At 40.7% G+C, this 26,383-nt stretch overlaps 1 protein-coding gene across 3 annotated transcripts in view; it reads left to right on the forward strand.

The window, feature by feature from the left end:
- NBEAL2 (neurobeachin like 2) overlaps positions 1–26,383 on the forward strand; it is a 496,796-nt gene that overhangs the window by 230,037 nt on the left and 240,376 nt on the right. For 2 of the 3 annotated variants that reach the window (XM_053713715.1, XM_053713716.1), the window contains exons 4-10: positions 1,789–1,870; positions 2,648–2,775; positions 3,113–3,195; positions 5,986–6,071; positions 18,919–19,204; positions 19,489–19,595; positions 22,101–22,184. In XM_053713715.1, the coding sequence (XP_053569690.1) occupies positions 1,789–1,870; positions 2,648–2,775; positions 3,113–3,195; positions 5,986–6,071; positions 18,919–19,204; positions 19,489–19,595; positions 22,101–22,184 (856 nt within the window). The remainder of the gene's footprint in view (positions 1–1,788; positions 1,871–2,647; positions 2,776–3,112; positions 3,196–5,985; positions 6,072–18,918; positions 19,205–19,488; positions 19,596–22,100; positions 22,185–26,383) is intronic. The other variant, XM_053713717.1, reaches the window with a different exon arrangement.

Genomic DNA, 26,383 nt, shown 5'->3' on the forward strand with positions numbered 1-26,383 from the left:
ATTATATTGTGCACTGTAGAAGGTGAAATGCTCAAAATCCTAACAAATTTTCTTGCTGTTCTTAAAGTGTTGGATTATTCGCTGACGTATCTGTTGGCAGATTGGCGAGCCTCGACCCATCCTTGCTCTTGACGGACTAGGCCTATTTAGAGGCTCCTTTATATACTATGATTACACCATTGCCTATCCTGTTTCACATCACCTTCTTATTTCAACTTGTTACATTGCTATTAGTCCTAAATTGCCCCGTCCCAACTTTTTTGGAACGTGTAGCAGTCATCAGATCTGAAATGAGTGTATATTTTCAAAAATACATTAAATTTACAAAGTAAAACATCAAATAATTTGTTAATGTGTTTTCAATATAGTACAGGGTGAATTGAATTTTCAAATGCCTCTCTTTTGTTTTTACATTTTCCATACTGTCCCAACTTTTTCGGAACTGGGATTGTTCTTCTTTTATCAAATTTATTTCATTTTTCAGCAAAATGTATCATCCTTGCTGGGAGACAGGTTTGCAAGTAGTGAAATTGTCCGCCCGCAAACGCCAATGGCGACGTTTTATCGCATGGCATAATTTAACATTGCACAAGAGTTTTTATTGTGCAATGCTGCCTCCTGCTCCAGCGCAAACAATTGTGCTAAAGCAGGGCATGTCAATCACCCAGAATGGGCGAGTGCCGGGGTGATTGATTTCCCAACCCCTTAAATGTGTGGTAGCAGGCTGACTTATGCAAACCTGCTCCACATAGCCCAATAAGCTGTGAATACAGCTACCTAAAGCTAACCCTTTGTATCCTTTGTTGAACAGCATACCTAGGTAGGTTCAGGAGCAGCAATAATCTAGTGAGAGTTAGATAGTGGTTGGTGGCTACTCAAGTTTCTTTTCATTGGCTCGCCGTTTGTGCTCAGCTAACTTCCCATAGTGCATTGCTTTTCTTGAGCTATGTCTTATCGCTTTGCAGTTCATTTTTAAACATATTACAGTCTTTTATTTTCAAATGGACTTTCCTGTACTTAGATTTTTTTATTTTAGTTTGATCTGTCCAGCAATTATTATTATTATTAGGTATTTGTAGAGCGTCAACAGGTTCTGCAGCGCTATGAACATAGGTGGTATATAAAAAACAATTACAGGGATCACATGGGTAGAGGGTCCTGCTGAGAGTTGCACTGTTGTAGTCGGCTCTTATGAAGGTGGACTATAAACAGCTGGGCTCATATATAGCAATAGATTTATGGGTGTTTGCTTCTGCCCCACAGACAAAAACATGTACTTCCTGCTCGCTTCAGAATCACAATTAAAAACTTTAATCTTTTTGTCATGCTCACAAAATATGTTTTATCTCTTATGTCCTTTCACGATGGACCTTTGTAAAGGTTACTGTCACTTTGTATTGTTTAAAGGGACACAAAACCCACATTTATTCTTTCATGATTTAGAAAGAGCATGTCATTTTAAACAACTTTCCAATTCTCTTCTATTATCTCATTTGCTTTATTCTCTTGATATCCTTTGGTGAAAAGTGTATCTAGATAGGTTCAGTAGCTGCTGATTGGTGGCTGCACATATATGACTTGTGTGATTGGCTCACCATTGCTATTTCTTCAACAACGATATCTAAAGAATGAAGCAAATCAGATAATGGAAGTAAACTGGAAAGTTGTGTGAAATTGTATTCTCTATCTGAATCATGAAAAAAAACTGGGTTTCATACCCCTTTAAGAACAGGACAAAAGCTGTAGTAGATAACCCACAATGTAACTAATCTTGTCTCCTGCATACAGGAATCTAGAGAATGTGGAGAAAGAGAGGACACCATCCTTTGTTTGTGAGGTTATCCACTTGCTGACAGCGACCACAGCTATGGTGAGGAGCACCCAGTGCTAGTGCTGTAGTGATTTTATTAGCCCATCTGATACTCACAGTATATAACACGGGGTGAGATACACTGGTATGTGCTGGTACGTGTCAGGCTAAAATGCCGGTGCACCGGTTACATTGGTACTGCACCCTTCACGTGTGCTATATAAGCCGTCTGGAACTCCAATACACAACCTGGTGCACTTACTAGCAAGGAACGCCACCCCTTTAATAGAAACAGCAACTGGGGTAACGGCTATAAAGACAGATTTTGTTTTTTATTGCAGTGACATATTGGGACAATGTGCAACCCCTTCCTCAGACCTTAACTAAACTAATAGAAATATATTTTATAAAAAAAATTCATCCTAGACCTTGTTGCTTTCTGTTAGTAGTCCTCTTAGACTAGCGAGGGCCAACTTCCTAACACACAAGGCCGCAGATCGATATTTTAGAAGCCTAAGGGGTCGCATATTAATTATAAATTGTAAACACACAAATAATAATGTAGTAATGTTGCAGGATACCCTATATCTGATGTTCTCACCTTCAGGGGGGCTCATTTGATTTTTCCCACTGACTAGAAGTCTCCAGAGCACATTTCTTAGTTCTGCTTTCTTTTGGGACCACATAATCTATTACACATATTTGCAGTTCTACTTTTTTCCTAGGGCAGCAAAAACTAGTGCTGAGGGTCGCATGTGGCCCTTAGGCTACCAGTTGACCATCCCTGCTTTAGACAAATGTTTCACTATTTTAATCATAATGTTTGTGTTTGTCTAGTTGAAAAGCCCCGCCCCAGAGGAGCAGCTGAAGACATGGACTCTGATTGAAAAAGTCTCTATATATGCTTTACACCTGTGTGAATGTCTCTTTGACCCTTACCAGACCTGGAGGAGACAGCTCGGAGGGTAATTGATGTTTTTTATTCTATTTTTATTTTTGTGATATCACAGCAAGGAGAATTCTCAGTTACCAGACAAACTTGTCAACAACATGAGCCGGAGGCTGAGACTTCATTATCTATATTATGTGTGAGATTTTAACCCATTGGGTACCACTGAGATAAGTAATGGGGATAAATGGAAGCTGTCATCAAAAGTCTAAGAACTGTTAAACACATTATTTTATTTCTTTATTGGGAAGTGTGGGCACGGCAGTTTTAATTTACCCAAAACTGCTCAGTGTAACCTTTTTATTTAGCCTTTTTCTATTACTGAACTTTAATTCTTGTTTTTAATCTTTCAGGGAAATTGTCAGCGCCAAAGAGAAGAGTAAATACAAATTCTCACCTGCAGCTTTGCCTCCTGAATTTGGAGTCTTTTTTCAAGGTAATTTTTTTTTTATAGAACTTCTTTTCCATTTGTTAGTGCTTATATGGATGCAAATGAGAGGTTGTCTTGTCACTGACCCCATTGTTATTTCATGTGTAAATAACCTGCACAAACCACCCTCGCTACACATGATAACATGCACAAACCACCCTCGCTACACATGATAACATGCACAAACCACCCTCGCTACACATGATAACATGCACAAACCACCCTCGCTACACATGATAACATGCACAAATCACCCTCGCTACACATAACATGCACAAACCACCCTCGCTACACAGGATAACATGCACAAACCACCCCTCGCTACACATGATAAGATGCACAAACCACCCTCGCTACATATGATAACATGCACAAACCACCCTCGCTACACATGATAACATGCACAAACCACCCTCGCTACACAGGATAACATGCACAAACCACCCCTCGCTACACATGATAACATGCACAAACCACCCTCGCTACATATGATAACATGCACAAACCACCCTCGCTACACATGATAACATGCACAAACCACCCTCGCTACACATGATAACATGCACAAACCACCCCTCGCTACACATGATAAGATGCACAAACCACCCTCGCTACACAGGATAACATGCACAAACCACCCCTCGCTACACATGATAACATGCACAAACCACCCTCGCTACACATGATAACATGCACAAACCACCCTCGCTACACAGGATAACATGCACAAACCACCCCTCGCTACACATGATAAGATGCACAAACCACCCTCGCTACATATGATAACATGCACAAACCACCCTCGCTACACATGATAACATGCACAAACCACCCTCGCTACACATGATAACATGCACAAACCACCCTCGCTACATATGATAACATGCACAAACCACCCTCGCTACATATGATAACATGCACAAACCACCCTCGCTACACATGATAACATGCACAAACCACCCTCGCTACACAGGATAACATGCACAAACCACCCCTCGCTACACATGATAAGATGCACAAACCACCCTCGCTACATATGATAACATGCACAAACCACCCTCGCTACACATGATAACATGCACAAACCACCCTCGCTACACATGATAACATGCACAAACCACCCTCGCTACATATGATAACATGCACAAACCACCCTCGCTACATATGATAACATGCACAAACCAGCCTCGCTACATATGATAACATGCACAAACCACCCTCGCTACACATGATAACATGCACAAACCACCCTCGCTACACATGATAACATGCACAAACCACCCTCGCTACACATGATAACATGCACAAACCACCCTCGCTACACATGATAACATGCACAAACCACCCTTGCTACACATGATAACATGCACAAACCACCCTCGCTACACATGATAACATGCACAAACCACCCTCGCTACATATGATAACATGCACAAACCACCCTCGCTACACATGATAACATGCACAAACCACCCTCGCTACACATGATCACATGCACAAACCAGCCTCGCTACATATGATAACATGCACAAACCACCCTCGCTACACATGATAACATGCACAAACCACCCTTGCTACACATGATAACATGCACAAACCAGCCTCGCTACACATGATAACATGCACAAACCAGCCTTGCTACACATGATAACATGCACAAACCACCCTCGCTACAAATGATAACATGCACAAACCACCCTCGCTACACATGATAACATGCACAAACCACCCTTGCTACACATGATAACATGCACTAACCAGCCTCGCTACACATGATAACATGCACAAACCAGCCTCGCTACACATGATAACATGCACAAACCACCCTCGCTACACATGATAACATGCACAAACCAGCCTCGCTACACATGATAACATGCACAAAATGTCCTCGCTACACATAGCGTTCACAAACCACCCTTGCTACACATGATAACATGCACAAACCATCCTCACCACACACGATAACATGCACAAACCACCCTTGCTACACATGATAACATGCACAAACCATCCTCGCCACACACGATAACATGCACAAACCATCCTCGGCACACACGATAACATGCACAAACCACCCTTGCTACACACGATAACATGCACAAACCACCCTTGCTACACACGATAACATGCACAAACCACCCTTGCTACACATGATAACATGCACAAAATGTCCTCGCTACACATAGCGTTCACAAACCACCCTTGCTACACATGATAACTTTGCTGCGCATATCATGCACAAAATGTCCTCACCACACACGATAACATGCACAAAATGTCCTCACCACACACGATAACATGCACAAAATGTCCTCGCCACACGATAACATGCACAAAATGTCCTCACTACACACTATAACATGCACAAAATGTCCTCACTACACACTATAACATGCACAAAATGTCCTCGCCACACACGATAACATGCACAAAATGTCCTCGCCACACACGATAACATGCACAAAATGTCCTCGCCACACACGATAACATGCACAAAATGTCCTCGTCACACACGATAACATGCACAAAATGTCCTCGCCACACACGATAACATGCACAAAATGTCCTCACCACACACAATAACATGCACAAAATGTCCTCGTCACACATGATAACATGCAATATATATATACTATATATACTATCCTTGTCTGAAGTATATTCTGTATCCTGGAATTGTTAGTATTTCTAGCAACTTTTATTTTATTGCTGTATAATAAGGTGCACTAAATCTATTCTAAATTCATCTGCGTGACATGAGACTCCTCAGTGCAACTCTTGCTTGTTTTATAGAAACCTTCCGTAATGGGGAACACCTACCTGAGTCGGTCACACTACGGCTGGTGCACCTGTACGGGGCTATTATTACAGCCAGCAAGGTGAGTATAGGAATAAGGGAAGAGTTAATTACACACGGTACTGTGCAGAGAGGTAGTAAGAAAAGAGCTAATTACACACGGTACTGTACAGAGAGGTAGTAAGGGAAGACTTAATTAGACACGATACTGTACAGAGAGGTAGTAAGGGAAGAAGTAATTACACACGGTACTGTACAGTGAGGTAGTAAGGGAAGACTTAATTAGACACGAAACTGTACAGAGAGGTAGTAAGGGAAGAAGTAATTACACACGGTACTGTACAGTGAGGTAGTAAGGGAAGAAGTAATTACACACGGTTCTGTACAGAGAGATAGTAAGGGAAGAGTTAATTACACACGGTACTGTACAGAGAGATAGTAAGGGAATAGCTAATTACACACTGTACTGTACAGAGAGGTAGTAAGGGAAGAAGTAATTACACATGGTACTGTGCAGAGAGGTAGTAAGGGAAGAAGTTATTACACACGGTACTGTACAGAGAGGTAGTAAGGGAAGAAGTAATTACACACGGTTCTGTACAGAGAGATAGTAAGGGAAGACGTAATTACACACGGTACTGTACAGAGAGATAGTAAGGGAAGAGCTAATTACACACGGTTCTGTACAGAGAGATAGTAAGGGAAGAGTTAGTTACACACTGTACTGTACAGAGAGGTAGTAAGGGAAGACGTAATTACACACGGTTCTGTACAGAGAGGTAGTAAGGGAAGAGTTAATTACACACGGTACTGTACAGAGAGGTAGTAAGAGAATAGCTAATTACACACAGTACTGTACAGAGAGGTAGTAAGGGAAGACTTACTTAGACACGGTTCTGTACAGAGAGATAGTAAGGGAAGAAGTAATTACACACGGTACTGTGCAGAGAGATAGTAAGGGAAGAGCTAATTACACATGTTACTGTACAGAGAGATAGTAAGGGAAGAGCTAATTACACACGGTACTGTACAGAGAGATAGTAAGGGAAGAGCTAATTACACACAGTTTTGTACTGTGAGATAGTAAGGGAAGAAGTGATTACACACGGTACTGTGCAGAGAGATAGTAAGGGAAGAGTTAATTACACACGGTACTGTACAGAGAGATATTAAGGGAAGAGCTAATTACACACTGTACTGTACAGAGAGATAGTAAGGGAAGAGCTAATTACAAAAGGTTCTGTACAGAGAGATAGTAAGGGAAGAAGTAATTACACACGGTACTGTGCAGAGAGATAGTAAGGGAAGAGCTAATTACGTGTGTTACTGTACAGAGAGATAGTAAGGGAAGAGCTAATTACACACAGTACTGTACAGAGAGATAGTAAGGGAAGAGCTAATTACACACGGTTCTGTACAGAGAGATAGTAAGAGAAGAGTTAATTACACACGGTACTGTACAGAGAGGTAGTAAGAGAAGAGTTAATTACACACGGTACTGTACAGAGAGGTAGTAAGAGAAGAGTTAATTACACACGGTACTGTACAAAGAGGTAGTAAGAGAAGAGTTAATTACACACGGTACTGTACAGAGAGGTAGTAAGGGAAGAGTTAATTACACACGGTACTGTGCAGAGAGATAGTAAGGAAAGAGTTAATTACACACGGTACTGTGCAGAGAGGTAGTAAGGAAAGAAGTAATTACACACGGTACTGTGCAGAGAGGTAGTAAGGGAAGGGTTAATTACTCACGGTACTGTACTGTGCAGAGAGGTAGTAAGGGAAGAGTTAATTACACACGGTACTTTGCAGAGAAGTAGTAAGGGAAGAGTTAATTACACACGGTACTGTACAGAGAGGTAGTAAGGGAAGAGCTAATTACACACAGTACTGTACAGAGAGGTAGTAAGGGAAGAAGTAATTACACACGGTACTGTACAGAGAGATAGTAAGGGAAGAGCTAATTATACATGGTTCTGTACAGAGAGATAGTAAGGGAAGAAGTAATTACACACGGTACTGTGCAGAGAGGTAGTAAGGGAAGAGTTAATTACACACGGTACTGTACAGAGAGGTAGTAAGGGAAGAGTTAATTACACACGGTACTGTGCAGAGAGGTAGTAAGGGAAGAGTTAATTATACACGGTACTGTACAGAGAGATAGTAAGGGAATAAGTAATTACACACGGTACTGTACAGAGAGGTAATAAGGGAAGAGCTAATTACACACGGTACTGTACAGAGAGGTAGTAGGGGAAGAGCTAATTACACACGGTACTGTACAGAGAGATAGTAAGGGAAGAGTTTATTACACACGGTACTGTACAGAGAGATAGTAAGGGAAGAAGTAATTACACACGGTACTGTACAGATAGATAGTAAGGGAAGAAGTAATTACACACGGTACTGTACAGAGAGATAGTAAGGGAAGAAGTAATTACACACGGTACTGTACAGAGAGGTAGTAAGGGAAGAAGTAATTACACACGGTACTGTACAGAGAGGTAGTAAGGGAAGAGTTAATTACACACGGTACTGTACAGAGAGGTAATAAGGGAAGAGCTAATTACACACGGTACTGTACAGAGAGGTAGTAAGGGAAGAGCTAATTACACACGGTACTGTACAGAGAGATAGTAAGGGAAGAGTTTATTACACACGGTACTGTACAGAGAGATAGTAAGGGAAGAAGTAATTACACACGGTACTGTACAGATAGATAGTAAGGGAAGAAGTAATTACACACGGTACTGTACAGAGAGATAGTAAGGGAAGAAGTAATTACACACGGTACTGTACAGAGAGGTAGTAAGGGAAGAAGTAATTACACACGGTACTGTACAGAGAGGTAGTAAGGGAAGAGTTAATTACACACGGTACTCTACAGAGAGATAGTAAGGGAAGAAGTAATTACACACGGTACTATACAGAGAGGTAGTAAGAGAAGAAGTAATTACACCGTACTGTACACAGAGGTAGTAAGAGAAGAGCTAATTACACACGGTTCTGTACAGAGAGATAGTAAGGGAAGAAGTAATTACACGGTATTGTTCAGAGAGGAAGTAAGGGAAGAGTTAGTTACACACGGTAATGTACAGAAAGGTAGTAAGGGAAGAGTTAATTACACACGGTACTGTACAGAGAGGTAGTAAGGGAAGAGTTAATTACACACGGTCCTGTACAGAGAGATAGTAAGGGAATAAGTAATTACACACCGTACTGTACAGAGAGATAGTAAGGGAAGAGTTAAAGGGACATAATACTCATATGCTAAATCACTTGAAACTGATGCAGTATAACTGTAAAAATATCACCAGAGCATCTCTATGTAAAAAAGGAAGATATTTTACCTCACAATCTCCTCAGCTCAGCAGAGCAAGTTCTGTGTAAAAAGTTATACTCTGCTGCTCCCAGCTGCAGGTAAAAAAAAATAAAAAATTAAGAAATGAACAGCAGCCAATCAGCATCAGCAGTGCTGGGGTCATGAACTCTTTTACTGTGATCTCATGAGATTTCACTTAACTCTCATGAGATTTCATAGCAAACTTCCTTTAAACTGAATAGGGAAATAAGATGAGAGTGCACATAAGCTCACTCCTTTAGCTGTCCCGGGACAGACATACTGATATGCTACTTAGAAGTCCTTTACAATGGGATGTGGCTACTGAGAAACTTTTGAGGTAAAATATCTTTCTTTTTTACATAGAGATGTTCAGGTGATATTTTCTAGTCAGCTTTTTACAGCTATGCTGCATCACTTTCAAGTGTTTAAACATTTGGGTATTATGGCCCTTTAATTACACATGGTACTGTACAGAGAGATAGTAAGGGAAGAAGTAATTACACATGGTACTGTACAGAGAGGTAGTAAGGGAAGAGTTAATTACACACGGTACTGTACAGAAAGGTAGTAAGGGAAGAGTTAATTACACACGGTACTGTACAGAGAGATAGTAAGGGAAGAAGTAATTACACACGGTACTGTACAGAGAGATAGTAAGGGAAGAAGTAATTACACACGGTTCTGTACAGAGAGATAGTAAGGGAAGAAGTAATTACACATGATACTGTACAGAGAGGTAGTAAGGGAAGAGGTAATTACACACGGTACTATACATAGAGGTAGTAAGAGAAGAAGTAATTACACACGGTACTGTACAGAGAGGTAGCAAGAGAAGAGCTAATTACACACGGTTCTGTACAGAGAGATAGTAAGGGAAGAAGTAATTACACGGTATTGTTCGGAGAGGAAGTAAGGGAAGAGTTAGTTACACACGGTAATGTACAGAAAGGTAGTAAGGGAAGAGTTAATTACACACGGTACTGTACAGAGAGGTAGTAAGGGAAGAGTTAATTACACACGGTTCTGTACAGAGAGATAGTAAGGGAATAAGTAATTACACACCGTACTGTACAGATAGATAGTAAGGGAAGAAGTAATTACGCATGGTACTGTGCAGAGAGGTAGTAAGAGAAGAGCTAATTACACACGGTACTGTACAGAGAGGTAGTAAGGGAAGACTTAATTAGACACGGTACTGTACAGAGAGGTAGTATGAGAAGAGCTAATTACACATGGTACTGTACAGAGAGGTAGTAAGAGAAGAGCTAATTACACACGGTACTGTACAGAGAGGTAGTAAGGGAAGAGCTTATTACACACGGTACTGTACAGAGAGGTAGTAAGGGAAAAAGTAATTACACACTGTACTGTACAGAGAGGTAGTAAGGGAAGAAGTAATTACACACGGTACTGTACAGAGAGGTAGTAAGAGAAGAGCTAATTACACACGGTACTGTACAGAGAGGTAGTAAGAGAAGAGCTAATTACACACGGTACTGTACAGAGAGGTAGTAAGGGAAGAGCTAATTACACACAGTACTGTACAGAGAGGTAGTAAGGGAAAAAGTAATTACACACTGTACTGTACAGAGAGGTAGTAAGGGAAGAAGTAATTACACACTGTACTGTACAGAGAGGTAGTAAGGGAAGAGTTAATTACACACGGTACTGTACAGAGAGGTAGTAAGGGAAGAGTTAATTACACACGGTACTGTGCCTAGAGGTGGTTAAGGGAAGAGTTAATTACACACGGTACTGTACAGAGAGGTAGTAAGGGAAGAGTTAATTACACACGGTACTGTACAGGGAGGTAGTAAGGGAAGAGTTAATTACACACGGTACTGTACAGAGAGGTAGTAAGGGAAGAGTTAATTACACACGGTACTGTGCCTAGAGGTGGTTAAGGGAAGAGTTAATTACACACGGTACTGTACAGAGAGGGGCAATAATAAACAGTAAATGTAATATATGAAGTAGGAAGTACAGAGGTGCAATAGCTCACACTGACATAAGAGGCGCTGGCAGGAGAGGGGTTAATAATCTATAGTGGTTACACCATGAGTAGCTAGTACAGAGGCACAATCACTGTCTGTACCATACGGAGCAATGGAGACCAGTATTTGCTGCTCCTCTGTACCCCCCTCCTCCCCGCATGGTATATTCAGTATAATGTATTGCCCATTCTGCAGCAAATACTAAAGGATGCTTTGCAAATGGAGTTTGTCAGGTGGTAAAATCTAGACTTTTACTGATGCATGATACTCTAGATGGGGTATTAATCAGCGTATAATGTTACACACATTTGCAAACAGTATTAAGCATTTTCAGTTACTAAATGGCCTTCTTAAAGGTCTTCAAATATATAACTCTAAAAATAGCCACACTTTTGTTTAGGATGAGAAGGGTTAAGCTGTTGGAGCGCAGTGTTGGTTATCAGCAGCTCAGTTTGTGAACTGAATGTTTTGGAAAGGATTCATCTGATAGCATCTAATAAAGCAACATATGTACTCACTGGTTAGAAACCAGCTGCTCAGCCTCCAATAAGCATCCCATGACCAGTGCCAGTGACCGTGGAATGCACCCAATGTAAAGAAATAATAGGGAACAATTAGTTTCATGCACAAATAACACAGACTGAAATAACTGACTGTGTTCCAAAGAAAAGTATGCAGCGTGCCACTCCGGTTCTGCATTAAAGTCTGTACATAATGATCCCTCTCAATGACACAATCAGATTCTTGTAGTAAAGATCATGCAAAAAAGATAAGTACCAGCAAATTCATTTGTACATTAAAAACCCATGAAATATGCCAGTGATAAAGTATTAATGAAAAACACTGAAGAGGAGTATACTTGCGGTGCATAGGTCCTCATGAGCCATTGAGATATGCTTTTATCTTTATATAATCTTTACTATTGACTCATTGTCTGTTTATCTGGTGCCTCACAATTTAACTTTTTTTTATTTTGTTTGCTGCTAGTACTTGCACTGACATTTTTGTCTTGTTTTATTTTAGTTCATTGCGTCCAACCACATTCTTGCGGCTGTTATGTTGCGGGTGGAAATGTTGCTGTATTCAAATCTGGCAACCCATGGCACCTTATTCTCACGTGTTGATGATAATATGATCAGGGTTATGGTTAAAGGGCCACTGAACCCACATTTCTCCAACATAGGTGTGTCCGGTCCACGGCGTCATCCTTACTTGTGGGATATTCTCTTCCCCAACAGGAAATGGCAAAGAGCCCAGCAAAGCTGGTCACATGATCCCTCCTAGGCTCCGCCTACCCCAGTCATTCTCTTTGCCGTTGTACAGGCAACATCTCCACGGAGATGGCTTAGAGTTTTTTAGTGTTTAACTGTAGTTTTTATTATTCAATCAAGAGTTTGTTATTTTGAAATAGTGCTGGTATGTACTATTTACTCAGAAACAGAAAAGAGATGAAGATTTCTGTTTGTATGAGGAAAATGATTTTAGCAACCGTCACTAAAATCCATGGCTGTTCCACACAGGACTGTTGAGAGCAATTAACTTCAGTCGGGGGAACAGTGAGCAGTCTCTTGCTGCTTGAGGTATGACACATTCTAACAAGACGATGTAATGCTGGAAGCTGTCATTTTCCCTCTGGGATCCGGTAAGCCATGTTTATTACGATTGTAAATAAGGGCTTCAAAAAGGGCTTATTAAGACTGTAGACTTTTTTTGGGCTAAATCGATTGATTATTAACACATATTTAGCCTTGAGGAATCATTTTATCTGGGTATTTTGATATAATAATATCGGCAGGCACTGTTTTAGACACCTTATTCTTTAGGGGCTTTCCCAAAGCATAGGCAGAGCCTCATTTTCGCGCCGGTGTTGCGCACTTGTTTTTGAGAGGCATGGCATGCAGTCGCATGTGAGAGGAGCTCTGATACTTAGAAAAGACTTTCTGAAGGCGTCATTTGGTATCGTTTTCCCCTTGGGGCTTGGTTGGGTCTCAGCAAAGCAGATACCAGGGACTGTAAAGGGGTTAAAGTTCAAAACGGCTCCGGTTCCGTTATTTTAAGGGTTAAAGCTTCCAAATTTGGTGTGCAATACTTTTAAGGCTTTAAGACACTGTGGTGAAAATTTGGTAAATTTTGAACAATTCCTCAAGTGAGGGGAGTAAGCATGGTACTGCATCATTCCCTCCTTCGTCTACACGAGTCTTGCCCACTCAGGAGGCCCCTAGTACATCTAGCGCGCCAATACTCCTTACTATGCAACAATTAACGGCTGTAATGGATAATTCTGTCAAAAACATTTTAGCCAAAATGAACACTTATCAGCGTAAGCGCGACTGCTCTGTTTTAGATACTGAAGAGCATGACGACGCTGATATTAATATTTCTGAAGGGCCCCTAACTCAGTCTGATGGGGCCAGGGAGGTTTTGTCTGAGGGAGAAATTACTGATTCAGGGAACATTTCTCAACAAGCTGAACCTGATGTGATTGCATTTAAATTTAAGTTGGAACATCTCCGCATTCTGCTTAAGGAGGTATTATCCACTCTGGATGATTGTGACAAGTTGGTCATCCCAGAGAAACTATGTAAAATGGACAAGTTCCTAGAGGTGCCGGGGCTCCCAGAAGCTTTTCCTATACCCAAGCGGGTGGCGGACATTGTTAATAAAGAATGGGAAAGGCCCGGTATTCCTTTCGTCCCTCCCCCCATATTTAAAAAATTGTTTCCTATGGTCGACCCCAGAAAGGACTTATGGCAGTCAGTCCCCAAGGTCGAGGGAGCGGTTTCCACTTTAAACAAACGCACCACTATACCCATAGAGGATAGTTGTGCTTTCAAAGATCCTATGGATAAAAAATTAGAAGGTTTGCTTAAAAAGATGTTTGTTCAGCAGGGTTACCTTCTACAACCAATTTCATGCATTGTCCCTGTCGCTACAGCCGCATGTTTCTGGTTCGATGAGCTGATAAAGGCGGTCGACAGTGATTCTCCTCCTTATGAGGAGATTATGGACAGAATCAATGCTCTCAAATTGGCTAATTCTTTCACCCTAGACGCCACTTTGCAATTGGCTAGGTTAGCGGCTAAGAATTCTGGGTTTGCTATTGTGGCGCGCAGAGCGCTTTGGTTGAAATCTTGGTCGGCTGATGCGTCTTCCAAGAACAAGCTACTTAACATTCCTTTCAAGGGGAAAACGCTGTTTGGCCCTGACTTGAAAGAGATTATCTCGGATATCACTGGGGGTAAGGGCCACGCCCTTCCTCAGGATCGGCCTTTCAAGGCAAAAAATAAACCTAATTTTCGTCCCTTTCGTAGAAACGGACCAGCCCAAAGTGCTACGTCCTCTAAGCAAGAGGGTAATACTTCTCAAGCCAAGCCAGCTTGGAGACCAATGCAAGGCTGGAACAAGGGAAAGCAGGCCAAGAAACCTGCCACTGCTACCAAGACAGCATGAAATGTTGGCCCCCGATCCGGGACCGGATCTGGTGGGGGGCAGACTCTCTCTCTTCGCTCAGGCTTGGGCAAGAGATGTTCTGGATCCTTGGGCGCTAGAAATAGTCTCCCAAGGTTATCTTCTGGAATTCAAGGGACTTCCCCCAAGGGGGAGGTTCCACAGGTCTCAGTTGTCTTCAGACCACATAAAAAGACAGGCATTCTTACATTGTGTAGAAGACCTGTTAAAAATGGGAGTGATTCATCCCGTTCCATTAAGAGAACAAGGGATGGGGTTCTACTCCAATCTGTTTATAGTTCCCAAAAAAGAGGGAACGTTCAGACCAATCTTAGATCTCAAGATCTTAAACAAGTTTCTCAAGGTTCCATCGTTCAAGATGGAAACCATTCGAACTATTCTTCCTTCCATCCAGGAAGGTCAATTCATGACCACGGTGGATTTAAAGGATGCGTATCTACATATTCCTATCCACAAGGAACATCATCGGTTCCTGAGGTTCGCATTCCTGGACAAACATTACCAGTTCGTGGCGCTTCCTTTCGGATTAGCCACTGCTCCAAGGATTTTCACAAAGGTACTAGGGTCCCTTCTAGCTGTGCTAAGACCAAGGGGCATTGCTGTAGTACCTTACTTGGACGACATTCTGATTCAAGCGTCGTCCCTTCCTCAAGCAAAGGCTCACACGGACATTGTCCTGGCCTTTCTCAGATCTCACGGATGGAAAGTGAACGAGGAAAAGAGTTCTCTATCTCCGTCAACAAGGGTTCCCTTCTTGGGAACAATAATAGACTCCTTAGAAATGAGGATTTTTCTGACAGAGGCCAGAAAAACAAAACTTCTAGACTCTTGTCGGATACTCCATTCCGTTCCTCTTCCTTCCATAGCTCAATGCATGGAAGTGATCGGGTTGATGGTAGCGGCAATGGACATAGTTCCTTTTGCACGCATTCATCTAAGACCATTACAACTGTGCATGCTCAGTCAGTGGAATGGGGACTATACAGACTTGTCTCCGAAGATACAAGTAAATCAGAGGACCAGAGACTCACTCCGTTGGTGGCTGTCCCTGGACAACCTGTCACGAGGGATGACATTCCGCAGACCAGAGTGGGTCATTGTCACGACCGACGCCAGTCTGATGGGCTGGGGCGCGGTCTGGGGATCCCTGAAAGCTCAGGGTCTTTGGTCTCGGGAAGAATCTCTTCTACCGATAAATATTCTGGAACTGAGAGCGATATTCAATGCTCTCAAGGCTTGGCCTCAGCTAGCGAGGGCCAAGTTCATACGGTTTCAATCAGACAACATGACAACTGTTGCGTACATCAACCATCAGGGGGGAACAAGGAGTTCCCTGGCGATGGAAGAAGTGACCAAAATCATTCTATGGGCGGAGTCTCACTCCTGCCACCTGTCTGCTATCCACATCCCAGGAGTGGAAAATTGGGAAGCGGATTTTCTGAGTCGTCAGACTTTGCATCCGGGGGAGTGGGAACTCCATCCGGAAATCTTTGCCCAAGTCACTCAGCTGTGGGGCATTCCAGACATGGATCTGATGGCCTCTCGTCAGAACTTCAAAGTTCCTTGCTACGGGTCCAGATCCAGGGATCCCAAGGCGGCTCTAGTGGATGCACTAGTAGCACCTTGGACCTTCAAACTAGCTTATGTGTTCCCGCCGTTTCCTCTCATCCCCAGGCTGGTAGCCAGGATCAATCAGGAGAGGGCGTCGGTGATCTTGATAGCTCCTGCGTGGCCACGCAGGACTTGGTACGCAGATCTGGTGAATATGTCATCGGCTCCTCCTTGGAAGCTACCTTTGAGACGAGACCTTCTTGTTCAGGGTCCGTTCGAACATCCGAATCTGGTTTCACTCCAGCTGACTGCTTGGAGATTGAACGCTTGATCTTATCGAAGCGAGGATTCTCAGATTCTGTTATCGATACTCTTGTTCAGGCCAGAAAGCCTGTAACTAGAAAGATTTACCACAAAATTTGGAAAAAATATATCTGTTGGTGTGAATCTAAAGGATTCCCTTGGGACAAGGTTAAGATTCCTAGGATTCTATCCTTCCTTCAAGAAGGATTGGAAAAAGGATTATCTGCAAGTTCCCTGAAGGGACAGATTTCTGCCTTGTCTGTGTTACTTCACAAAAAGCTGGCCGCTGTGCCAGATGTTCAAGCCTTTGTTCAGGCTCTGGTTAGAATTAAGCCTGTTTACAAACCTTTGACTCCTCCTTGGAGTCTCAATTTAGTTCTTTCAGTTCTTCAGGGGGTTCCGTTTGAACCCTTGCATTCCGTTGATATTAAGTTATTATCTTGGAAAGTTTTGTTTTTAGTTGCAATTTCTTCTGCTAGAAGAGTTTCAGAATTATCTGCTCTGCAGTGTTCTCCTCCTTATCTGGTGTTCCATGCAGATAAGGTGGTTTTACGTACTAAACCTGGTTTTCTTCCAAAAGTTGTTTCTAACAAAAACATTAACCAGGAGATTATCGTACCTTCTCTGTGTCCGAAACCAGTTTCAAAGAAGGAACGTTTGTTGCACAATTTGGATGTTGTTCGCGCTCTAAAATTCTATTTAGATGCTACAAAGGATTTTAGACAAACATCTTCCTTGTTTGTTGTTTATTCTGGTAAAAGGAGAGGTCAAAAAGCAACTTCTACCTCTCTCTCTTTTTGGATTAAAAGCATCATCAGATTGGCTTACGAGACTGCCGGACGGCAGCCTCCCGAAAGAATCACAGCTCATTCCACTAGGGCTGTGGCTTCCACATGGGCCTTCAAGAACGAGGCTTCTGTTGATCAGATATGTAGGGCAGCGACTTGGTCTTCACTGCACACTTTTACCAAATTTTACAAGTTTGATACTTTTGCTTCTTCTGAGGCTATTTTTGGGAGAAAGGTTTTGCAAGCCGTGGTGCCTTCCATTTAGGTGACCTGATTTGCTCCCTCCCTTCATCCGTGTCCTAAAGCTTTGGTATTGGTTCCCACAAGTAAGGATGACGCCGTGGACCGGACACACCTATGTTGGAGAAAACAGAATTTATGTTTACCTGATAAATTACTTTCTCCAACGGTGTGTCCGGTCCACGGCCCGCCCTGGTTTTTTTAATCAGGTCTGATAATTTATTTTCTTTAACTACAGTCACCACGGTACCATATGGTTTCTCCTATGCAAATATTCCTCCTTAACGTCGGTCGAATGACTGGGGTAGGCGGAGCCTAGGAGGGATCATGTGACCAGCTTTGCTGGGCTCTTTGCCATTTCCTGTTGGGGAAGAGAATATCCCACAAGTAAGGATGACGCCGTGGACCGGACACACCGTTGGAGAAAGTAATTTATCAGGTAAACATAAATTCTGTTTTTTTTCTTTCATGATTCAGAGAGAGCATGCAATTTTAAGCAACGTTATCATTTACTCCTATGATCAATTTTTCTTCGTTCTCTTGGTATCTTTATTTGAAAAAGCAGGAATGTAAGCATACGAGCCAGCCCATTTTTTGTTTAGCACCCTGGATATCGCTTGCTGATTGGTGGATACATTTAGCCACTAATCAGCAAGCTGTACCCAGGTGCTGAACCAAAGATGGGCCAGCAAATAAAGATACAAAGAGAACCAAGACAAATTGATAAGAGGAGTAAATTAGAAAGTTATTTAAATTGCTGCTCTATCTGAATCATGAAAGGAAAAAAAATGTGGTTCGGTATCCCTTTAAGGCCACAGTATAATTGCATGCAACATTGTTGCACAGACATTGTTGCCGCAGGAACATCAGAAATTTGACACTGATGGCAATAAATTACTGCCTTACTGTTACAGCCTTGAATTTGCTGTTGTACTGACAAGAATCTTTGTAAAACACTTATATTTACTACAGATTTTGAGAAAGCTGCATGGTGTATCCTTTTGTGTATAGGGAGAAGAGCATGTGGTTAGTGGTAAATTAGCTGCCAGAATAAAACCAAACAGTTCTTTGTTAAAGAGACAGTTCCCTGTTTGTTTGCTTTTTGTTGGACAAGCTCTAGCTGAGCATACACAAATACTCCGTTAGAGAAGGCACTGAGCTTAGAGTAAACTCTGTCTATATATTAGCTTCCTGTACTTTGTAATATGTTTAATGAGCATTTATTGCATGTTCACATTCTAGACAAATGCACTGCTCCTCATCACTCCGGCATCAGTGGAGGTGCTTATATTGGTTCTACAGAACTGGAGCGCCGGCAGGGAGGTCAGGAACCTGCGGATCCTGCAGCTGACATTGCAGTGCCTGATTGCCATCATTCACATCCTGCACAGCAGCAGTCCCAGTGAGCGGCGGGTAGAAATCAGGACCATCCTGGACAGTTATTTTAAGGTCCTCAACTCTGATCGTCCTTTGTCTTCCCCGGAGAGAGCCTCGGAACCACTTCTGGCTCTGAGGATCAGCATGTTGAGTACGTATCCTGGGCTCAGGGACAATGCACATGATTTCTCCTGAACTGAACATGAGACACACAGTGTAAGAGGTATTCTCCATGTGTGACCTACTACATACCAATAAATCTAGTTATAGAACAGCTAAAGAACACATAAGTGGTTTAGTTCAAACATCTGTAAGTGTCTCCGAGGAGCTTACAGATACACCTCTAAATTCAACCAGGAACCTATGGTATGAACTGATTTATTAGAACACTGAATCTTGCTGACAAAAGTGCCTGTTACTTCTCTCTACTTTTAGGAGCAATCCCTGAAATGTTGAACTGTGGCGACAGACCGGTCTTACAAGCAGTATTCCTCAGCAATAACTGCTTTGAACATATCATCCGGCTCATTCAGAATAGCAAGGTAAGATAGCTGTAATAGGCTTCACGCAGACGCAGGCAAAAGCTTTTCACTGGTCAACAAATATTCTTATATTTCTAAGCACACTAGAGTTGATCATTTTAGGGAAATAGATTGTTATACTTGCATGATTATGATATCTTGTTTGTTTAGGTCATGTATTTTTTTTATTTTCACTTGAGCTAAACCCATTTTTTAAGGTTATTAATAACATTTTGTATAGAGCCCCCATTCTCATCTATTAGATTGTGAAAACCCTTTAAATCAACACACGTGTGTTCTGGCTTTCTTTTCTGTATGATTCCAATCCATTTGAAACAAGGCTGTTTGAATTTGTTGAGCCCTCGTTGTTACATACGTGACACGTGCTATACTTTTAGATTTATTACAATCAGATAGTGTAATTATAAAGGGAATATAAAAGGCGTATTGTGATTTGGCTCTCCAGATGTGTTCAGCTAGCTCCTATGCATTGCTTCTCTGGGCTTAACATTAAACGGATTTAACTTATGATTCAGATATTCCAGCGATTTTAACAACTTTCAAATTTACTTCTGTTATCAAATTTTCTTCGTTATCTTGGTATCTTTTGTTGAAAAGCTCAGGAGCCGGCCTATTTCTGGAGCACTATATTACCGCAGTATTGCAAGAATGTTATCCATTTGAAAGAACACTAGATGGCAGCGCTGTTTCCTGCCATTCAGTACTCCAGACATATACCTAGGTATCTCTTCAAAAAAGAATATCATGGAAACGAAGCAGATTTTATAATAGAAGTAAATTGGCAGAAAAATTAAATTTGCTTTGTCTGAATTACAAAAGCAAATATCCCTTTAACTATGTATTTCACTCCATTTGCAGGAATTAAATGTAGTTGTATACAAGCAACGCAAAGCATTTTCCTTTTGCACTTTTATGTTAATTTACTGATGATCGTTAACTGTGTTTCAAAGAAGGGATTTCACGCTAAAAAGGACAGGAAACACAATTTATTTTTTCATGATTCAGATAGAACATACAATTTTAAACAACTTTCCAATATACTTCTATGATCTAATTTGCTTCATTATTTAGGTATCCTTTGTTGAAAAGCATAGCTAGGTAGACTCAGCCACCAATCAGCAAATAAGCTCCCAGGTGCTAAATCTACCTAGCTATGCTTTTCAACAAAGGATACCTAAATAATGAAGCACATTAGATAATAGAAGTAAAATGGAAAGTTGTTAAAAATTGTATGTTCTATCTGAATCATGAAAGAAAAAAAATTGGGTTTCCTATTCTATTTTTGTTACAAAGTCTGTAACAAAAATGTCTGATGTGGCTGTTTTCTAACTGGCTAGGTGCTTTATAGCCGGCTAATACATTGCTTGTTTGTGAGTGGTTATGTCCCGATTGCTAGAATTAACATCTTGCATGAAACAAAAGAAAGTTTGTAGACACAGAAAAGCCCTAACATGCAAGCTTGAAAGAAACTACTTAGATCTGTAGATGGAAAAGAAACACACAAGAGAAAAATAGGAAACGAGGAACGCAGGAGCTTTAGTGAGGAACACAGGAGCTTTAGTAAGGAACGCAGGAGCTTTAGTGAGGAACGCATGAGCTTTAGTGAGGAACGCATGAGCTTTAGTGAGGGAAGCATGTGCTTTAGTGAGGAACGCAGGAGCTTTAGTGAGGAACGCGGGAGCTTTAGTGAGGAACGCGGGAGCTTTAGTGAGGAACGCGGGAGCTTTAGTGAGGAACGCGGGAGCTTTAGTGAGGAACGCAGGAGCTTTAGTGAGGAGCGCAGGAGCTTTAGTGAGGAACACAGGAGCTTTAGTGAGGAACGCATGTGCTTTAGTGGGGAACCCATGAGCTTTAGGGAGGAACGCAGGAGCTTTAGTGAGGAACGCAGGAGCATCAGTGAGAAACACCTTGTGTTATTGACAGGTATATGCACCAATCAATGAACAGTCATGACCAAGGCACTGACATAGAGGATCCTGAAGATTGTAGTGTATTTGTCTCCATATGACCATTTTAATTATATTTTAAGAGCCAAAAATTAAATGTGCTGGTCATTAAATTTATATTTATCCTGTGATTAAAAATGTTTTACCAAGATAATGAACATCTAGACCAGTGATGGTGAAACTTGGCACTCTAGATGTTTCAGAACTACATTTCCCATTATGCTTAGGCGCTCTGAAGTCCAGTTGAGCATCATGGGAAATGTAGTTCTGAAACATCTGGAGTGCCCAGGTTTGCTATCACTGAGCTAGACGATTGGTTGGGAACCTTCTGTGGTTTCTCCATATTTATTTCTTTATTAAGGTTTTCTGATGAGTTAGACCCAAGAGGTTTATACCTTGAACTTGTGCGTTGTGAGGTTCCTTATTGATAAAGGTTAATCAGTTCTGAATACATAAGCGCTTGCATGGAGCATGTACAATGAACCTTTAACACTGTGTATGTCCCCTGTCCTGTTTACCATGTGGCTCATGTAACTTCTCTAACCCCCGTTTTTGACAGCTTTACCTGAGCAGTAGTCGCAGGCCAGAGGAGAGTGGCAGCGACCTTACCACTCAGTTGCTGACCGAGCCCGATATCAGGAAGGTATTATGTGGCGCATGTGGCTTAGCTGCTCTTGCTTCTTGCTTTATAACTGACTTTAACTGCATCTTCTGCTTCTTTCTTACAAAACAAATGGTGTTAGCTGGGATTAAGGCAGGAATGTCACATGTACAAAAGGACACCAAAATATATACTTAGCTTTTTCTGTAGAAAATACAAAATTGCGAGTAGCCCCTGATGAGCTGTAATTATTAATGTGCCAGAAATCATTTAATTAGAAGGAAATATAGGGCATTTAACTAAATGTGCGATTATGTGATATTTGTTTAACAAATTTTGTACACACAAAAAACGTTACTGGACCCGCTGTGCTTGGACATAAAGTTATTGACTTCTGCAATTAGCCTTTCCCCCAGGCAAAGCTGCTGTTTTTCTTCTATAACAATAGTCTGAGCAACATTTATAAAAACTGGCTGGACTGGTTCTTCCAAAGTTGTTAGATAGACATTTACAGTTATTATTTGTACAACGACCACAAGATCAGTTAATGGTTTTCTAAATGTGATATTGGATCTGTCTTATTCCTACACATATTCTCCATTGTCTTTATATCCCTTTATAGTTTATACTGTGTGGGTCTAAATCTAGAGGAAATTGACCCCTTTTTATACAGGAAGGTTATATATTTTGGTTAAATTCAAGTTTTGGTTCTCTTATAGGGGCAAAATAATTTTTTTGTATGACGTTATAACAATATGCCCACCACTTTGGAGGACAGATTTTCTTAGTGTCAGTGATCTGTGTTCCACGTATACATGAATTTATTTCAGAAAAAACAGTAAACATAGAGGAGGCTGACACCCTAATGAAGTGAAAAGAAAAAAGGTCAGTTTACCAGTGTGCCCATATGATATATAGCAGGGGGTGCTGAACCGAATTTAGACTATATATACATATTTGAAATTACTTTCTAAAATAAATTATTTTGAAATAAACGATAAATTTAAAGGGACATAATACTCATATGCTATATCACTTGAAACTGATGCAGTATAACTGTAAAAAGCTGAGCATCTCTATGTAAAAACGGAAGATATGTTAGCTCACATTTTCCTCAGCTCACCAGAGTAAGTTCTATGTAAAAAGTTATCTTTCAGTTACTGCCCGGCTGCAGGTTAAAAAAAATTAAGATGTGTACAGCAGCCTATCAGCATCAACAGTGCTGATGTCATGAACTATTTTACTGTGATCTCATGAGATTTCACTTAACTGAAAACAAGAGAAATCTCAATCTATCCTTCCTGGTAAAATATTTTATAAATAAAAATAAATACAATTTCATAGTAAACTTCCTTAAACTGAATAGGGAAATAAGATGAGCGTGCACAAAGCTCGTTCCTTTTCCTGTCCTGGGACAGACATACTGATTTGCTGCTTAGAAGTCCTTTACATGGGATGTGGCTACTGAGGAATTTTTGAGGTAAAATATCTTTCTTTTTTACATAGCTTTTTACAGCTATAGAAAGTAGAAAGAGGGCGACACAATAGCGTGATACCGTTTGGATATGTAGGTATAGATATAAGTAAGTAATATGCTTACCAGATGGTGTGACACTGTACTGTGACCAGTGCAAGAAAGCAGGCTAGTACACTGTGGAAGCCAAGCTCCAAAGGCACTTGTCCTAGTTGAAACTCTGAGTGTGTCTCCTGTTGGCTGGACTTCAGGTGCTGCAAAGGTGTAATCTTTTGTGTGTTGTTAAAAAAAAAAAAAAAGATTACACCTTTGCAGCACCTGAAGTCCAGCCAACAGGAGACACACTCAGAGTTTCAACTAGGACAAGTGCCTTTGGAGCTTGGCTTCCACAGTGTACTAGCCACTGATAAGTGCTAGCCTGCTTTCTTGCACTGGTCACAGTACAGTGTCACACCATCTGGTAAGCATATTACTTACTTATATCTATACCTACATATCCAGACGGTATCACGCTATTGTGGCGCCCTCTTTCTACTTTCTATTTTAACAGTTGTTCCACACTCTCTGGAATCAAGAGGAGCAGCCCTACTCACGTAACAGGAGGATACCTTTATTCCTTCAATTTACCACCAGTTTATGGACAATAAACAGGACTAATACGGTAGACTTGGTCTACTATACTTTAAGTGTATTACCTGGTTTTATATTGAATATTGCTTTTTTATATTTTAAATATCAGCGCTCTTTTATATCACTTTATTGGGATATGTTCACTTTTTACAGCTATGCTGCATCACTTTCAAGTGTTTCAACATTTGGGTATCATGGCCCTTTAACTCACCTTATAAATCAACAATTTTTATCAACAATTGATATGTAGCATGGATTCATAAGAAAAATAAATTATTAAGCATTTCAATTGCAGCCAGTGAAACCAAGCAGTATGTTGGTAGCCCAGAGGTGCAGTGCCAGCAGTCTTGTACCATACGTTTATCACCTTTTCTAAGCAGCTTTTAGTTTCCTTTAACTTGACTGATGTCCCTATAGCAAGTTTAACTTGTTGTTGTTGTCACAAATAAATGACTGTTGCTATTTTGTTGAGGTAAGAAAAAAGATTTCCTATGTTTGCATATTAGTAAAATGGTTGAGGACATTACCATGTTTTGTCATTTTACTAAGCCTTAAAGGGACAGTCTACTCCAGAATTGTTATTGTATAAAAATATAGATAATCCCTTTATTACCCATTCCCCAGTTTTGCATAACCAACACGGTTATAATTATACACATTTTACCCCTGTGATTACCTTGTATCTAAGTTTAATTTTGACTAGACTGTCCCTTTAATAATGCTGATCTAGAGAGTAAAATTCAGGACAGTGTAGTACTTTATTATTATCACATCACAAGTTTGAGCCATTTGAAGCCTTTCTATGGACTTTCCATTCTGAGTAGGCTATGGTTTCTCAGAGGTGCATTTTAGAGACCAGTTATGTGCGTTTTGGCTCTTGACAAGCCTAGGGAGGTTGTGAGATAGCCATCTAGATGCTCTAAAAAAAGGAACCCAGTAAGAATAAGTGCTGAAACAGAGGTGCATCTGTATACAAACACTGCCCCATACATGGTACATCAGTGTGAGACATAAAACAGCTGCATTCTCACATTAAATCTGTGCTGGTTTGTCATTTATACAGTGCTTCAGTATAAGTGCTCTCCAAAGAAATCAAGTTTTGTTTTAGTCTCTAAAATGTTTTGTACAGCAAGAATACGGCACTATAGATTGTCCTTTTTTTACTTGTACACTTGGCGTCCCAGGATACACACACAGTACTGATCTCTCCATAGAACAGAAGATGACATGCTTTAGCCATTTCTTTGCCATGTAGGGCATTAATACAAATGTACACAGTTAGATCTGAAATCTTATAAGTTTAATATGGAATTCATGCACAGGTGCAATTTGCGCTGTGAGAGAAGAAATTAAAGGGATATTAAACTCCAATTTTTCCTTTCATGATTCAGATAGAGCATGCAATTTTAAGCAACTTTATAATTTACTTCTATCTTTATTTAAAAAGCAGTAATGTAAAGCTTAGGAGCCGGCCCATTTTTGGTTCAGAACCTGGGTTACACTTGCTTATTGGTGGCTAAATCTAGCCACCAATAAGCAAGTACTATCCATGGTGCTGAACCTAAAATGGTCCGGCTCCCAAGCTTTCCATTACTGCTTTTTTAAAAAAAGATAGCAAGAGAATGAAGAGAAAAATAATAAAAGGAGTAAAATAGAAAGTTGCTTAAAATTGCATGCTCTGTCTGAATCATGAAGGAAGAAAATTGGGTTAAGTATCCCTTTAACTCTTTTATCGATAAATATTTTAACAGTACCTATCAATGACAAATATATTGTGATGTTAATGCAAATGATCAAATCTTTATTAAAACAATAACCTATTAATGTTGAATTGATTCACTTAATAACCAGACAGATTTACTATATAGGATGGACAGGATTTTAAGTAAACCCTCTACACTGAGTAATTCACAGTTTGTGTTTATACTGTGTGGGGAATGGTATATTGCAACCAATGTAAATATCCCATTCTTAGCTATCCCACTGCTGACACCATTTGTTCTGTGCACAAGCCTAATGATTGTAATACTTCGGCATCCCATGTGATCTTTGTTTACTATGTAAATCTTTGGATTCTTGTATTTCATGCTTTAAGGATAGAAAACTGAAATTAATTTGCTTTTCAACAATGGAATAT

This window comes from Bombina bombina, chromosome 5, assembly GCF_027579735.1.
Source record: "Bombina bombina isolate aBomBom1 chromosome 5, aBomBom1.pri, whole genome shotgun sequence".
NCBI lineage: Eukaryota > Metazoa > Chordata > Amphibia > Anura > Bombinatoridae > Bombina > Bombina bombina.